General features: G+C 44.3%; 1 protein-coding gene across 14 annotated transcripts in view; it reads right to left on the reverse strand.

The window, feature by feature from the left end:
* Positions 1-16,842, reverse strand: part of LOC101830682 (protocadherin alpha-C2) — a 208,236-nt gene that overhangs the window by 33,158 nt on the left and 158,236 nt on the right. For 12 of the 14 annotated variants that reach the window (XM_040741941.1, XM_040741944.1, XM_040741943.1 and 9 more), the window contains 2 exons: positions 3,300-3,358; positions 72-160 (listed from right to left, as the gene is read on the reverse strand). In XM_040741941.1, coding sequence (XP_040597875.1) covers positions 72-160; positions 3,300-3,358 — 148 coding nt within the window. Of the gene's footprint in view, positions 1-71; positions 161-3,299; positions 3,359-12,441; positions 15,346-16,842 lie in introns of those variants that run through there. The other 2 variants (XM_021226672.2, XM_005069222.4) reach the window with 2 other exon arrangements.

The following is a 16,842-nucleotide window of genomic DNA, read 5'->3' on the forward strand; positions in this document are numbered from 1 at the left end:
CTCTTACAAAACCAGGTCACTTGACCAATTTCCAGAACCCAGACCAGAGGGGAGAGGTCCTGACTCTTTACCTGGTGTCGCGCTGGATACTGTTGGCCACTGCTGATCAGGCCCTCCTGGACCAGCCCGTAGAATGCCAGCCTCCTCCAGGTGTACAGAGCTGAGTAAACATACAGACCCAGATAACAGTTAGACCATAAATGCTTTTCCAACTCTCCTCCCACCCTCAGAAATTGCCTCCATTATGAAGGGAGGGCTGCAGCTAACACTCCCTGCTCATACTGAAACTGCAACCATTACTGCTGAACAATCACCTTGTGAAAGTGAAAAACCATCGCTGACTTACTGCCTTCTGTGCCACACCGATAATAACGGGTTCTGTCATTATGGCAGTTCTGGTTTTCAATAATGCTTTGTGGTGCTCATTAAATCTAACAAAAGACCCACAAGAGGACAAACGTCATTTTAACATCTCAGTGATGTTAAACTCCCAACCCTCTCTCAGGTTAAAAACACTAATATTGTCAGCAGTAATATCAGTTTGGCTACCCAACTCATTCCTGGGAGTGGGGGTGCACATGAATCCTAGGTCTCATACATACTTGCCAAGGTCTGAGTTACATCCCCAACCCTTCCTAATTTATTTAAGACAGCATGACACTAAAAGGTCTGGCTTTGAAGTTGCTGATTTTATCTATCTGTCTCCCAAGTAGTTGGAGTTATAGGCATGTGTTATCATACCCAGCCCACTATTTTGTTAGTTTTTCTGAAAAAATATTTTTAAAATATATACTGCAAGAAACAGTAGTACGGACAGACAGTAACAAAAGTATTGCCTGACACCAACCCTGATTAATTCTTAGCATTACTTCTGTTTTATTTTTTCTGTATTGTTCTACAAACAGGTGACTTACTCAACATATCATAAGACAAGAGAAACCCAATTACAGTAATTCATAGATCCACATTCAGAAGAGATTAACTCCGCATGAAACACCACTGGGACCTGACCTGAGAGACCCATGGAGGCTAGCAGAGAGAAAACAAACTATCGGAGGACAGGAAGAATGCTGTGTCTACCAATGTATGTCTATAACTACAGTGGACATCAGAACATCAGAGGAAGAAGGAAAACGGGATCCCAACTCAGTAGCTGGGGAAAATTCTCCAAAGTTGGAGGACACTTTTAAATTAGACATTTGTTTATCCTCAAATTAGCAAAACTTCAGTGACTGAGGGAAGGCCTCACAATGATACAGTGGGTCGTAAGTTGAACAGGAAAGGGGATTTATGTATCCAGCAGTCTCCTGCTCTTCCAATTGCTCCAAATACTCTGGGCAATTCCCTGACTAAGCTGTGACCTAACACCATTATCCTTCATTTCCAACCTAGAATTTTCTAATTTTTTTTTGCAAATATTTATGTCCTTTGGGTGTTTTGGGATCTACCAGCAAATTATATGGACATAAAGATGTAAGTTCCCTGCAACCAGTTCAACTCAAAGCAGACCTGAAAAGTAAAATAAGAGTGACATGATCCCGAGGTTAGACAGGCCAAGAAACCAGTGCACTGTGAAAAGGGAGCATTCTTTAGTTCCCAGTTCTGATGCACTACACCGTGGAAAAAAATACAGTATTTTTATTTCAAATTGTATTTCTTTTCTTACCATTTAAACCTCTTAATACACTAACAAACCTGAACAGGAACAAATTTGGTCATTTGTTTATGGAACAAGAAAGTGATAAATCCTTTTTTTTTTTTTTTTTTTTTTTTGGTTTTTCGAGACAGGGTTTCTCTGTGGCTTTGGAGGCTGTCCTGGAACTACCTCTTGTAGACCAGGCTGGTCTCGATCTCACAGAGATCCGCCTGCCTCTGCCTCCTGAGTGCTGAGATTAAAGGTGTGCACCACCAACGCCCGGCGATAAATCCTTTAATATTTTATTTTTAGCAGTTTTTAAAAAACTGTACCTCACAGCCTTGGTACCTTTCAAGCAAAGCACTAATTCAATCACAATAGTAAAAGCTGATACTGTAAAAAAGAGCTTAATTTACCTAATGCACAGCTCCACAAACATCTCAGCTACACAAAAGCACAGCCCATCTCTAATGAGTATAAAAAGTTGCTCTGATGTCTCACAGAACAGCATCTGCATGAATGTTTCTAGCTTAAAATCATGACCCTGGTTGCAGCATGACATCTCAACAAACCAGCTACAAATCTTCAGCCCTTCCCTGATTGCTCCTGATTCAGAAATAGCACCCACATAATGATCTCTGATCCTTTGTAAGCTTGAGAAGGCACTAATTTATTTTAATCTTATGCATGTTTAATGAGCCAAAATTATATTTTTATTAATTCTACACATACTATTCTATAAGCTTTTTTTTTGGACATTGGCCTAGGTTTGATGAAGACTCAATTAATAATTGCCCAGATATTCTGAGGGGGCTTAAAGCCTAGAGTTCACTTCTTCAAAGTTAAGTCCTTTTGCTAATACAATCATCAGTTTCTTGAGCCCCCTATCTAGTTTCCAAAGACAGTCACAAATAATGAATTTTTCATTTGGCCTCATGGCATGGACACATCAGCTCTGGGAATCAGTTACTGTCAAAGAGACAAAGTAGACAAGACAAAACTATATTAAATCTGGGTCTAAAGCAAGCTAGATTTGGTCTCCAGATACTCAATAAGGTCCTGAACATGACCCATCTCTAAAGAGCCCATGATATTGGCAACAATAAGAGAGCAGTATGATGGGGAAGACAGAAGACTGTCACGGGGCAAACACAGACCACAATAGCTATCATTTATTGTGGCTAATAGTATGTAATAGTCAGGGTAAGCTAGGAGAACAGGGAATATTAAATAGGAAACAACGCATGAAGACACATTCATAATGTAGTCAAATCTGAAAGCTTCTGATTTCTATGAATTAAATTTTTAAGAGAGAGACAGACAGTGTAGGTAAGAGGGGATGAAGGAGTCGGAATCATCATAGGAAACTTAAAATAGTTTGAAGTTGACACAAAAGTTTTTAAGCTGACACATCCTTGTAGGAATTTTGATGAAAGTACAGAAACCTGCCGATGATTCCACATGATATTTTCATTTCCCAGCACTCAATAAGCATTTGGCACTGATTACTTACATGGAGTCAAAAATAATTGCATTCCCTGGGAACAGTTTTTAAAGCTTCTCAATTTAAACAGCTGCTCCTGGCCTGGGGAGACAGAACTTATCTATCAGGGCCCACTTCAAGCTACTCCCAAGTGAAGAAAGGAAGGAAGGGCATACATACCTGTGCATGCCTGCTCTTAGCGAGGCAGAGTAGCGCCAGTCAGGGTTGGGCTGTCGGGGCTGCAAAAATCACAAAAGGAGTTTGCTGTTAACATGACAAATCAATGTGCTCCCAGCGTAGCATTACTCGGTTAGTTGTCCCTTAAATATTTTCATGCATCCAATCAAAAATACCAAACGGGACATTTCGTATGGAATGCTAAAATGAAACCCATAACACATATCACTTTTAGGAGAAAACTAATGATGGCCCAGACTGAACATCAAGGAAATTCATATTTAGGGGTGTTGTGGTGAGGTTCATGTTTAGTTCTGCCCTGGCCAATATTACTCTATTCTCCTAAAACACTAGAGCAGTCTGACTTGCGGTAGGAAAAACTTTCATTGTTTTTACCCTCAAATGCCCCACCAAAGGCACACCTTCCATTCTGTAGTCTAGCTACAACAGAAAACATGATTACACAAATTCTGCCAGCCTGGCTGTACTGCAGAGGACTGCAATCTACTGCTGGCTTTGCCGACTGCAGTGTGTTTGACCCGAGAAGGATGTGTCCACTCATAACACTAGCAACTGCTAGCAGCCTCTTCTACTGATGGAGGAGGCAGAGTGGAGAGAAGAAAACAAGCCATTGCAGTTTGACCTTGTTTTGCCACCTAACCCTTCCCATGATCCTGTGCGGGCTCCCCACCTCTCTCTAAGCCTCCCCACGATCCTGTGCGGGCTCCCCACTCCACTCTCACATTTCACCTTCTCATTCAGTTCTCTTCACTGGGCTCTGATTGCTTAGCAGGAAGTAGCTGAAGTCCATGAAAACCCTGACTCTTTCTGCACCACCCGTGTCCCAGAAAGTAACTTTGTGTGCCCTCTGCCCACAGACTGTCATTCCAAAGTAGAACTGATGAAGAGGAAAGTATGGGCACCTGAAGGCTGAGTGGGAAGGAGCCATGTACCGGTTAGAAGGTACTCAGACTCACCAGAGACTAATCAGGTGTGAATACTAATGTACGGTTGAGTTGGAAAATGGAAATGGGTTGTAATTGTGCTTTCCTCTGGTTACATGACCACAGCTAGTAACATAAAGCTGTGGTAATGCTAATAAACGATTTCAAAGTACAAACTAGACTTTCCCCACATCGTTCAGATAGTTCATGCAAACAATGTGAAGATTTTTCATAAACACACTTCAAAGTTCCCAGAGAACTGATGGGGCCAGAATCCCAACCTTCTAACAGATTTAGGGACGGCTAAGCGGTACCCAGAGAACTGATCAAGGCCTAGAAAAGTGACAACTCTGAATACTATATCAAAGTCTTATTGTTGCCCCCTGCCTCCACCCCACACAAGCTGTCACCTCATTCTCTTGTATTCCACTGGCCGTATATGTAGATGTCACTGGCTTCATCCTTGGTTTTCAAATCTATAACATGCTATTCTTGTTCCATATAAAGTAGCATGAATCACCCACAGACCATATAAAACAAGTTTCCGTTTTCTACAGGTACTGTGAGAGACAACGAAAGAGAATGTTTGTAAATAATTTTATGAACCTGAAAACATGACTGAAATACATCCTATTAAGTTCTCATCACCACCATCTCCTCCTGCCATTGACAGTACCAGTGTCTGCTTGTCCAGGAAGAAAATCTTTTTAGAAAGAATCTGACATCTGCTGAGTGAGTGTTGCTTATTTTTCTATGATTGGGTAACATTCATGATGAAAATCACCAGTTTGATCTTGGGGATGAAATCACTAACCTCGATTTGCTGAAAGGCACAATTCTATCAGGATTATACAATTTTGCTTCCTCAACAACACATTTTTTCATGCTGCTATTTTCAATAACAGTCAATCGGCAACAACATACTTCTCAGATTCATTTGCCAGAATGATAGTTATGAGATTTCTTACGGCAATAAGGTCAGACAGGGACAAAGAAAGGAAGAAAGCAGTTAGTATATTGTAACTCACCATCTAATAGCACACGATGAAATTAGTATCTTTTTCCTAATGCTTTCCTAATCAGACAATACAGTCTGTGAAATTGATTGTAACTGTTTTACTAATAAGACACACAGATATCCCCCACAATATTCACGAATGCAGAATTCATGAACATTTAGAATGTAGCAGAGGTCTGACATTGGATAGGTTTTTAGAGGTGGTGTGTGTGTGTGTGTGTGTGTGTGTGTGTGTGTGTGTGTGTGTGTGTGTGTGTTTCAAGACAAGACAGGGCTCCTCTGTATAACAACTTTAACTGTCCTGGCACTCACTCTGTAACCAGGGCTGGCCTCAAACTCATAGAGATCCACCTGCTTCTGCCTTTCAAGTGCTGAGATCAAAGGTATGTGTCACACCCAGCCTTTTAGAGTAATTTAAATAAATGAACCATCACACAAGTTGTAATAATTGTACTTAAATTATAAAAATGAGTGCTCTTCAAAGACACTAAAGTTGCTTGGTTGGTGAATACATATTTAATTCTACATACCTAGACACTGATCCATCTTAAAACAGTATAAAACTGAAACCCAAAAATGTGTGTGGGTTTCATACAAAATTCGATTAAATCTGGAAAAAGTTCAAGTTGGAAGGCTGACAACCTATGCATCTGCTACAAGATACCAATGCCTTGAACTAACTATGCTCATTTACCTGTGAAATATTTGGACATTATATCTCTTCGTCTTCTATGTTTGTTCACTTGAGAGAAGGCATCATGTGCCCAGGCTGGCTCAAACCACTGTGCCAAGGCTGGTCTTGAACTCTTGGTTCTCCTGACCCTCCCCCCACCCTGTTAACTACTATGATTGCAGACTCAGCCACCACATTTTTGTGTGCTGAATTTCCATTGGTGAAGTACTCCAGTTATTCTTTTAATACAATGATAGTCACAGAACTCTAGATGCAGAAAAAAGTCAATTAGGTAATCCTTGTGGGTGATGTAATATTACTGAAGGACAAAAACCGACTTGCGTTCCTGATAAAATTGTAGCAAAAGTTTAATTTACCCTGATATGAATTATTTATAATTTATGCCATAGGATACTTAAGCAACAGAAGGTGGAGTCACTTCTAAGAAAATTTAAAGTAAAACAGGTTTAAAATATCCTATTATTCATAAACTCACATGAACACTCAGTGAAATAAAATGCTGACTTTTCAGCTGAGCGGTGGTGGCACACGCCTTTAATACCAGCACTGAGGAGGCAGAGGCAGGTGGATCTCTGTGAGTTCAAAGCAGCCTGGTCTACAGAGTGAGTTCCAGGACAGCTAGGGCTGCACAAAGAAACTTTGTCTTGAAAAGCCAAATGCCAAAAACCAACAACAACAGCAACAACGAAACCACTATCTTCTTACTATGCATACTGATATTGAATTTGTCAATAAACTGCTCTTTGAAACTTGAAACCATATGTAATATCTTCTTTTTAGTTCGGAATGTATCTACAGCCAATTTTCAGAGTGCTATGTACTAGACATTGATCTAAATTGCAGTAGGCAGAATGCAAAGACAACCTCAAGACCTCTACACCAAACGTACATGTCCTGTATAATCTCAAGACTCAGAGTGTGCTGACCTATCCCCACAGTTGGGTTTATACCGCTCAGCTGTCTTTTTTTAAAGCCGGATTATCCAAGTACGGCTAACCCAGTCACAAGAGCCTTTGACACCCAGCTCTAGAAGTTCCAGACAGAAGGAAGCCAGAAAGATGGGAAAGCATGAGTGAGACTCCATGTGACAGGTGAGAGCGTGTCACGTGACAGGACATAAGACCGGCCTCCCTGAGCTGAGAGCAATGGCCCCTCCTTGGTCCCAGCAAAAAGAGATAAGCCAGCATAGGACTCTGTCCCCAAGGAACAGAACTTTGCCAACAATCTGAATGAATTTCCAAGTAGATTCTTCTCCAGAGCCCCCAAAGGAATACCTAGCCATTAGGTGCTGAAGTTTTTAGCTTTGTGAAAACTGAAGTGAAAAATTCAACCACACAGCACAGGACTGTGAGACACTAAATGGATGAGGTTTTAACCACTAATTCATGGTAATTTGTTACAAAGCAATAGAAAAAGAGCACACGAAATATGACACTGAAAATAATTATCATGACTATATATTACATATTGGTCTTTCAGTAAATCAAAATTTGTAAGAAGGTAAACTTGAGGATTCTGGGTAGAACCCTTCCTTCCAAGTACAACATGTAAACTCCAAGCTATGGGGCGGGAAAGAAAAATAAATTAAAATATGCACGATAAGTTCTCGGACAACAGAAAGTGCAAGGTCTGCTATGTTGCATGCACAGCTGCAGTACAGCAGCTACTCTCTTACACACAGCTGCACCTCCCAGAGCCAGCAAGGCCAGAAACAGACTTTTCTCTTCACCCTTGCAATGTCAGATATTTCTTTGCATGTGCCAAGTTCAAAGTCTTGAAAAGAAAGAGCCTGCATAATTTTTAGGTTAGCAGATCTGAAACATTGTTAAATAGTTCTCTTGACCTCTGAACTTTAAAGTCATGGCTAACAGATTATACTGGTCAAAATATTAAACTAATTGGATAAATTATGTTCATATTGTAGTATACTTGAAAATTCTGATCCAAGTGAGATTCTGTAAAAGTCACATTTTAAAAACACCTGTAAAAACAAACATCCAAACCAAAAAAAAAAAAAAAAGCCAATGCCAACAGTGGTGGTACATTTTTAGTCTCAGCACTCAGGAGGCAGAGGCAGGTCTACAGAGTGAGTTCAAGGCCAGTCTGGTCTGTGTAGTGATCTCCAGGACAGCCAGAGCTACAGAGAAACCCTGCCTCGAAAAACCAAACTAAATCAAATCAAAGCAAAACGACAAATAATTGCAGCTGTGATAACAGAGACAGGTGACATGAAATCAGAATGGGAGCCATGTGAAAGGAGGGAGGACACTAGCTGGTGGAGGGAGAACCAATAGAAAGGACGTAAGAAAACTCCATGATGCACCAGTTGTTTTGTATGATAGCAGGAGGAGGAAGAGGAGGAGGAGGAGGAGGAAGAAGGAAAGAAGGGAGGCGGGGGAGAGGAATTTTTGCATTGAATTCTACTGAAAGTGTCTTGGTGATGGCAATTTTTCCTCAAATACTTGCAAACTGACATCATTCTGACCTCTCATTGAAAGCAAAAAAAAAAATCATAGCCAATCAGGGCAAGAATCCAGAAATGAACCTGCTATTCTCTCAGGCAGACAGAGTGCCAATAGACGATGTGTAATATGCCAAGCTGTGGCCATGCAGTGCTATGAGTAAGACCAGATGCCCTGTGATAGCTCACAGTGGAGTCAGAGGAGAGGGCAGGCCAAGGGCAATCTAGCCACAGCAAACACATTTCTCCAGCAATAAGAATATGCCTAAAGGGACAGAGAAGAACACAGTCATTCTTCCGTTTGGCTCAACTATCTCTATGGGAAAAATGAAGAAGGATTTATTTGAAGAAAAAGTTGTGTTATTAGACCAAGAACAATAAACTTTTCCCCTCAGGACAGTGCTATAGCCCAAATGAAAACAGCAACACTAAACAGCCCACCCACTAAAAAGTAGTCATCAAAGATGAAATGCCTAGAGTAGAAATTCGTGGTTAAAATTTCTTGGCCTTGGAGCTGGAGAGACGGCTCAGTGGTTTAGAGCATTTGCTGCTTTTGCAGAAGGTCAGGGTTCAGCTCCCAGTACCCACACAGTGGCTCACAACTGCCTGCCATTCTACTGCCCTCTGTGGGCTCTGAAACACTTGTACAAGGTGCAAAGAAACTTGTAAGCACACACACATACTCATAAAAATAATAAATATGAAATAAAATCTCTTGGTCTTGTGTGGTGTGGTATCACATGCATATCATCACTCAGGAGGATCAGGGATTCAAGGTCATTCTCAAATATGTATTGAGTTAGAGGCCAGCTTAGACCATAGGAGACCCTGTCTCCAAAAAAGCAGCTTTGTCTATTCTGACCATTTTTCAGTTTTAAAAACACACCATCACTTAACTATGCCTTGACAGTAAATCATTCCAGGACAGAGCCACAAGATGACAAAGTCAATCCTAGAGGAAATCCATGTCTGGGTTAAGTTGGGTATGCACATACATTGGGTAGAAATAACTGAGGATCTGATAACTGCAAATTGCTTCACTATACATAAAAGTGAAGCCAAACTTAAACCTCGCTGCCATTCCTTTATGATCTCACATGCTGTGCTACTGAGTACTCCAACTGACTCACTAGCAATCAATCTTAGGATTCTGTCTTCATGGAGACTCTGAAAGAGGAGCCCACTACTTTCACTTCAGGGTTTCTGAAGGCTCCAGAGAGAAATTCTGCCCTGTTACCAAAAAACTGTCCTAGCACAACTCAGGAAATTAAAACAAAGCAAACAGAAAACACTGTAAGTCTGATGCTAAATGTTGATATTTAATAAATAACAAAAGATAGCTTACTTAGCGAGAGAACAAAGATAAAAGCTCTGCGTAAGCTTTGCCAATAGTAAACAGTAAATAAATAAGCAGCTGCCAGTGGCCTTCTGCCTGAATATCCCATGCAAAAAAATATAATTGGAGTTTCTGTCTACTCCTACTATTGAAGAAAACATAGGCTTTAGAGTCAAGCAGATGTGGCTTAAAATACAACTAGCAGTGTGTTACATTATACTGATATTGTTTCATGTAAAACCTGAAATGAAATCCCAAATACACATATTGCAAAGTAGAGTACTTTATATATAGCAGGTTGGCCAATGAGTACAAATTCCTTCACTCTCCATTTCCAGTCTCCATCTAATTTAAATGCTGGCACATGGCATTAGTAGCAGTCCGGCACCCTCCTGCCCTCTGCAGTAACTAGGTACGGAAAGAGAAAGCCCTCCCTGGGAAAGTCATCTGGACCAGCTTCTGTGGCCATTTTGTCATGCAACGGGACTGACATTTTCTCCACAACTGCAATAAACTCAGGAGCTGTAGACCTTAGGACACTTCATCGAATTCTGAGAAACGTCTATCAGATATCATTTGCCTTGACTGAGTTCATGCACTCTCCTGGCAAAATCCCATAAAAACAATCACTTTCAGACACAATTTTATCTCTCCATCAAAGGTTTGTATGCCACAGTAACTATTAACATACAGGTCAGTGTAAGACAGAAATAGTTCGTGTATCAAAATGCCCCCAAGTGTTGGGTCAAAGGAGAAAGCACAAGCATGTTGGTTTTCGAAGATTCCGGCACACAGAGGGCCGCAGAGCTGATCCTGGCCTGGCTTGCTCTCCATGCCTCTTCGCCACCTGCAGGCTGACCCAGCACAAGGGAAACCACCTGAACTTGTTAAGCAAAGGTCTAGCGCACCCTTATCTAAAGACAAATCATTTCTATAGGTTTCCAAAAGCTACGATGTAACGATTCTGGAAATGCTTTGATGCCCCACTTCCCCCTCCCCCCCCCATCGCCACAGCCACCACCGCTTTCTTAGCCTGTAATCTGCCTCCACGACACAACAACTGTGCATTGATTACTTTCAGGTCTTCTGATAAGTGAGTAACAGCCAGAGGAGAATGGAAACTGCAATATACTGACAACCAAGAGTGGAGATTCTGTGGCTTATGCATTACTCTCCTTAAGATGGCTGTGGACTTTGAATGTGGAAGTGTAGACATTAATAATAACTATACCAATGTGCTAATGAAAAGCCACAAACTATAGGAAAATGAATATTATTAATTCATTTTGTGCTGACTCTCAGAAATCCTAGCTACAAGGTAGTTATTTGGAAAGCAAATTCATCCCTATTTATAGGACAGAACTTTTCTTTGAAATCCAAGTTTAAAGGAACACAAGGCAAACCTCTACTATGTCAAGCATGTACAGAGTTACTACCCAAGTATATCAACATATTAGTGTACTTTTCATTCATTCATACTATGTATTCTTCATTTTAATGAACAATCTGGCCTGTGACTACTTAAAACTCAAAACTAGTACATATACTAACCATCATGTACAGTAAACCAACCACTTTCTAAGCCTTTTATATTATTGCAGGATTAATTTTGGATCCAGAAAATGAACACATACTTTCAGAGTATTGTCATTTAACTTGTAGATGTGAAAGGCTTGAAAAGTATCCTTCACATTTCAACAAAAGCACAGAAGTTGTTAACATGGAATCAGAAGATTATTGATATCTAAAGATATTTAAAACGAATGGTGAGACCTCATCTTAAAATGAATTCGGAGTGTGCTAAGGATGGTGGCTAGGTTGGAGGTCTTTGTCTCTTATTCCCCAGCCTCAGCTTGTCCTGGTCTTCACATACACCTAGCACAATTCTTGTCTGAGCATCCTCAGCGTACCAGACAAATCTGTACCCATTTACCCCGGCTTACTGCCATTCTTTCCTCTCACAGCCTTCCACAGGGTGACCACACCACCTGGCCACTGCAAAGTCCAGCTTCAGAGGGAAGACTGCATTCTACAGTTTTCACATCCAATATGAATTTCCAGAGAAGCCTATCACATTAGTCCTGTGTAATTAATTGAGTAAGTTTTAGGGACAAGGCCTCACACTATGTAGCCCCAGGGGGCTTGGAATTCTTCATGTAGACCAGGCTGGCCTCAAACTCACAGATATCCACCTGCCAATATTAGTTTTTTACTGTGGACCTCTAAGATAAAAACATCAATAGTACCCAGAGGGAACCATGCATCTCTGGAGTTCTGAAAGTGTATATATTTATTTTTTAAGCCCAAAGCAATCACCCTGTAGATGATATAGCAGAGGTCATTTTTCCTCAAATCTCACAGTACATCTAGTAATATAACTCTTATGCCCAGTCTTGTTCTACTCCTTCAGAGCTGTGTTTCAAGACTAATCCTCACTTCCCAAACACCTTTACGGCTAATTATTCACATGTGCCATTAGAAAATGTTAAGTAAAATAATTCTCCGGGGGCTTATTTCCTAGAGAGCAAACAGCAGGTTATAATAAGATCAGAGATACCATTAATATTCAGTTCACCAGATAAACCTTGTTGGTGGCAATAAATCAGTAATGCCAACCACGAGGGGCTGGGGGAGGGACACGTGAAAAGAAGAACGTGTGGCTTTCTTGAAGACACTGTCATCGCTGCCTCACCTCATTTTGAGAGACAGCCTCGTTTTTCAGGGTAATCAGGCTCCCAGCGCTCTGCCTGCTTTGGCCCATGAGATGCCTGTTGTCAGTCACCGGGGCTTGGGCTCCCCCAGGCCCTGGCCCTGTCTGGGCCCCTGTGTTGTAAAACATGAAAGTATCACTCCCTGAGCCTGCTGTCAGGCAGGCCTTGTAGCAGTAGGTCTTGGTGAGAGAGCCGTTGCCCCTCACCTCAATGAAGTGAGGCTGTACTTTGAGGCCATGTGGTATCCTGGCATCAATATTGTTATTGGCCTGTTTGTACAGCTCTGCAGGGCACCTCTCCCTCACTCCACAGAAGCCTCCGCAGCAGGCCATGCCATAAGCAGTGTAGCGGTAGCACTTGACGATGCTCAAAACAATGATTGTCAAGAGAAATATAAAAGACACTGTGCTTAATGCTATTATCAGATAAAGTGTGATTTCAGAGTATGTCCGAGCACTCTTTATATGTCTCTGAGTGTCAGGGAGCATTTTAGAAACCCTGTCCACCACGGCTACTGTAATGGCCACAGTAGCTGAGAGAGGTGGCTCTCCATTGTCACGAACCACCACAGTCAGGTTGAAAGTGGTACCACTCTCATCTCCTATCTTTCTGGTAATCCGAATTTCTCCCGTGTGAAGTTCGACTTTAAAGAGGTCCGAGTCAGAAGTTGGGACTAAATGGTAAAAGAGCCAAGCATTCTGCCCAGAGTCTGAATCCATGGCTATGACTTTGGTGACCAGGTAGCCAGCAGGGGCAGTCCTAGGCACCATCTCAATGGCTGCTGATGAATTAGTTGAGGTAGGGTAGAGAATATGAGGGGCGTGGTCATTCATGTCCACCACATACACATTGGCGGTCACAGTGCTACTTAGTGGTGGCCTCCCCTTGTCCTGAGCTTCCACAGTCACAAAAAACTCTCGAAATTTTTCATAGTCAAAGGAATTGACAGCATAAAGGCTGCCACTGGCACTGTTAATGGAGACATAGGAGGTGACCGGCAGCCCTTGAATCTCCCTATCTAGGAGTGAGTAAGTCACCTCTGCATTCTCCTTCTGATCTGGGTCTGTGGCTTGCACAGTGCAAAGCAGCACACCCGGCAAATTGTTTTCCTGGATGTAGATGGAATAGGAGTCCTGAAGGAAGCTTGGTGGATTGTCGTTGATGTCAGAGATCTCAACCTGCAGTGTCCTTTGGGATGTGAGTGGTGGTATTCCCCCATCAGTGGCTGTCACTGTGATGTTGTAGGCAGCTACCCGCTCCCGATCCAATGGGCCACTCACCACTAGTGTATAGGAGTTTCCAAAGCCATTCAGCCGGAAAGGCAGTGTAGCCTCCAGACCCAGGCTCACTTTCCGGTTGGAGCCTGAATCTTGGTCGTTTACACTGAGAAGGGCCACAACAGTGTTGAGAGCAACATCCTCAGGCACTGGACTATATAAGTCTGTGAGCACCACCTCGGGAGCGTTGTCATTCACGTCCAGAATGTCCACCAACACCTTGCAGTGACCCGCCATGGGAACTGGTCCCCGGTCAGTCGCTTGCACATAGATCTGGTAGGAGGAAGACTCCTCATAATCCAGTGTCCCACTTACTCTCACTTCCCCTGTAGTGGCGTCGATGCTGAAGAGCTGTCTCTCTCTGTCTGATGTGTAACTGCTCAAGGAGTACCTGAGTTCACCATTAGAGCCCTCATCCGGGTCCGAAGCATTCAACCTCACTACCAGTGTGCCTGGGGGAGCATCCTCCCGCAGCTGGACGCGGTAAGTGGATTGGTCAAAAGCAGGAGAATTGTCATTAGTGTCCAGCACGCGAACAGAAATCTGAGCCGTGCCCGAGCGAGCCGGAATGCCCCCGTCCACCGCAGTGAGAACCAAGTGGTGCAAGGCAGTCTGCTCTCGGTCTAGGCCCTTCCGCAGTACGAGCTCCAGAACCTTGCTGTTCTCCTGCAGGGGCTTAAGGTCCAGCTCAAAGTGCTCGCTGGGGCTGAGCTCGTAGGTCTGCACTGAGTTGGCACCTACGTCGGGATCCTGTGCACTCTCTATGTGAAACCGCGCTCCAGGTGCCATGGATTCGCTTACCTGAAGCTGGTAGTCTGGCCGCGGGAAGCGCGGCGAGTTATCGTTAATGTCCAGTATCTCCACCTGGATCGCACTCACTGCCACCGGGTTGTGCGCCAGGACTTCCAAGTTGAGCAGGCAACGAGGCCGCTGCTCGCACAGCGCTTCGCGATCGATGCGCTCGTTGACGAAGAGTGCCCCACTAGTCAAGTCCAGCTCCAGGTAGCGCGGGCTGGGCGCACCCAGATGATTGATGCGCAGGCAGCCGGGTCCCAAGCGCCGCAGCTCTAGCCCCAAGGCTCTGGCCACGTTGCCCACGAGCGCGCCCGGGCTCTGCTCCTCCGGCACCGAGTATCGTAGCTGGGAGGCCGCTGGGCCTGGCAGAAGCACCAGCAGCAGCCGGAACGACAGAAACAGCAGCCAGGGCAAGGGCCGCAGGGGTCTCGGAAGCTCTGTCGCCCCAGGTCTGGTGCCCGCCTGCTCCATAGCCGCCGGCCCTGGCGGAGGCACCCGGGGCAGGGCGGGGGGCAGCAGCTTGGCGAGCCTGCTCCTCGCCGGGCCCCGCCTCCGCCCTCGCGGCTCTTCAAGGCTCACGCGCTACAAACGCCCGAGGCCTCTCCCCTCCCAGGCGTTCTCAAGGGCTCCGGGCCCTGCCGCCCCCGCCGATTCCCCATATCCCAGCTCCTCCACTCGCCTCCAGGAGCTTCTCGGGTCTCGGTTTTCTGCGACTGTCGCCGCCGCCGCCGCCGCTGATGATGCTCTAAGGAGAGGGAGGGAGAAGCGAAGAGGGAGGAGGTGCTCCGCCAAGTCCAGCTCGGATTCCGCACCCAAGTGGCGGCGACGGCGACCGTGCACCGCCCTGCCACTCCATCTACTCCAGCCCCATCTCCTTCATCCTCGACCCGCCGAATCCCGGCAGACCGCGGGGACGCAGCCACTCCCTTTCTCCCTGCCCCCACGGTCCTGCTCATCCAGTCTCCATGCTCCCCAGCAGGTTTAACGTGTCTTATAAGATTAGCCCAAGAAAAGCAGCTGAGTCCCCACAACTCCCGACTGTCAGCTCCCCAGGTAAAGATTTCAAAAGCGCCACCCAGGAAAATAAACTGTAAGGGGACTTGGGCGGTGCCTTAACAGTCAGAGGAAGTGAACGCTGAGGAGGTGCTTTGGGGTTTTTGAAATGCGGACCCGTTGTTTACTTGGCCCCCCAGCCGGTTTCTTAGAAGTACAGAAATCCTTCAACTCCTGGGGCAAAGGGCAAAGAAATGCCGGGTGCTTTCCTCAGGGGAGCAAGCCTAAAGCAAGCATCCTGGGACCCAGCATTCAGCCCAGCTCCCAGCCACGTGCCTTAACTTTCAGTGTGTATTTTGGCATTAACCAGTATGTCAGTGTTTTAAAATTCTCCCCTTAAACAACTGGCTCCTTAAAGCTTCAAGAAAGACCAATGTTAACCTGTTTCGATCACAGTAGGAAAAAAAATCTAGTAAAATTGCAAGCGACTCTTTCCTCGTGCTTTTCCTAATCTTACTTCAAACCCTTTTCATTTATCGCTCAAGACATTTTCTTTCAAGAGTGACTAATTTTTTTTTCTTTAATGGATGGCAATGTCGTCAAGAGCCTACAAAGCCGTTAAATCAGCAGTTACTCTCAGTCTGCCCAGCCAGGCTGGAATTTGAACTCGTTAATGCTTCGCAGAAAGAAATAAAAAATACCACCCTGCTGTCATTAAGCAAAACGTAGGAGGCTGGGATTTATCTTACAGTAGCAGAAATTTCGGCGGTACAGCTCATCTTCTGTAAATATAGGACTCCTGTACCTCTGTGTCCTCCTCAGACTCCTTTTAAATTGCTACACGCAAATGCTCTTCAGTGAGCAGGCACGAAAGCTGAAGCGCAGAGGAGGCCGCTCTGTGCTGTGTCATTGCCTCCAGGCCTCTGAATAGTCAGCTTTCCCAGTCCTCTCTTCTCTCCCAGGAAGGCTTGAAGCTGCAGCCCCCTGTGCAAACTCCACTTGCTGAAACATTCTTTTTTCTTCCTCATCTCCCAGTATCCTTGTACTACATAGACAGCCCCTTGAGGAACTTTCTAGCTATGTGCATTTGGCATGCTTCCCTCCTTAGCAGGACGTGGAGCCCAGATTTCAAAGACCAGGCCAGCACATCTTTCCTTCGACGTACTAAGTGTATCCACTAACAGTATTCCACAACCTAACCGATCCCTTCTAGAGAAGCTAAGTTTCCTCCCATCCTTGCCTATTTGTCCTCTTCGTTCCATCAAGGGTGCAGAGTGGGGAGCAATTTCCATCAGAATCTATCCCTGTCTCCTTCCT

Source organism: Mesocricetus auratus, unplaced genomic scaffold, assembly GCF_017639785.1.
Source record: "Mesocricetus auratus isolate SY011 unplaced genomic scaffold, BCM_Maur_2.0 Super-Scaffold_6730, whole genome shotgun sequence".
Taxonomy (NCBI): domain Eukaryota; kingdom Metazoa; phylum Chordata; class Mammalia; order Rodentia; family Cricetidae; genus Mesocricetus; species Mesocricetus auratus.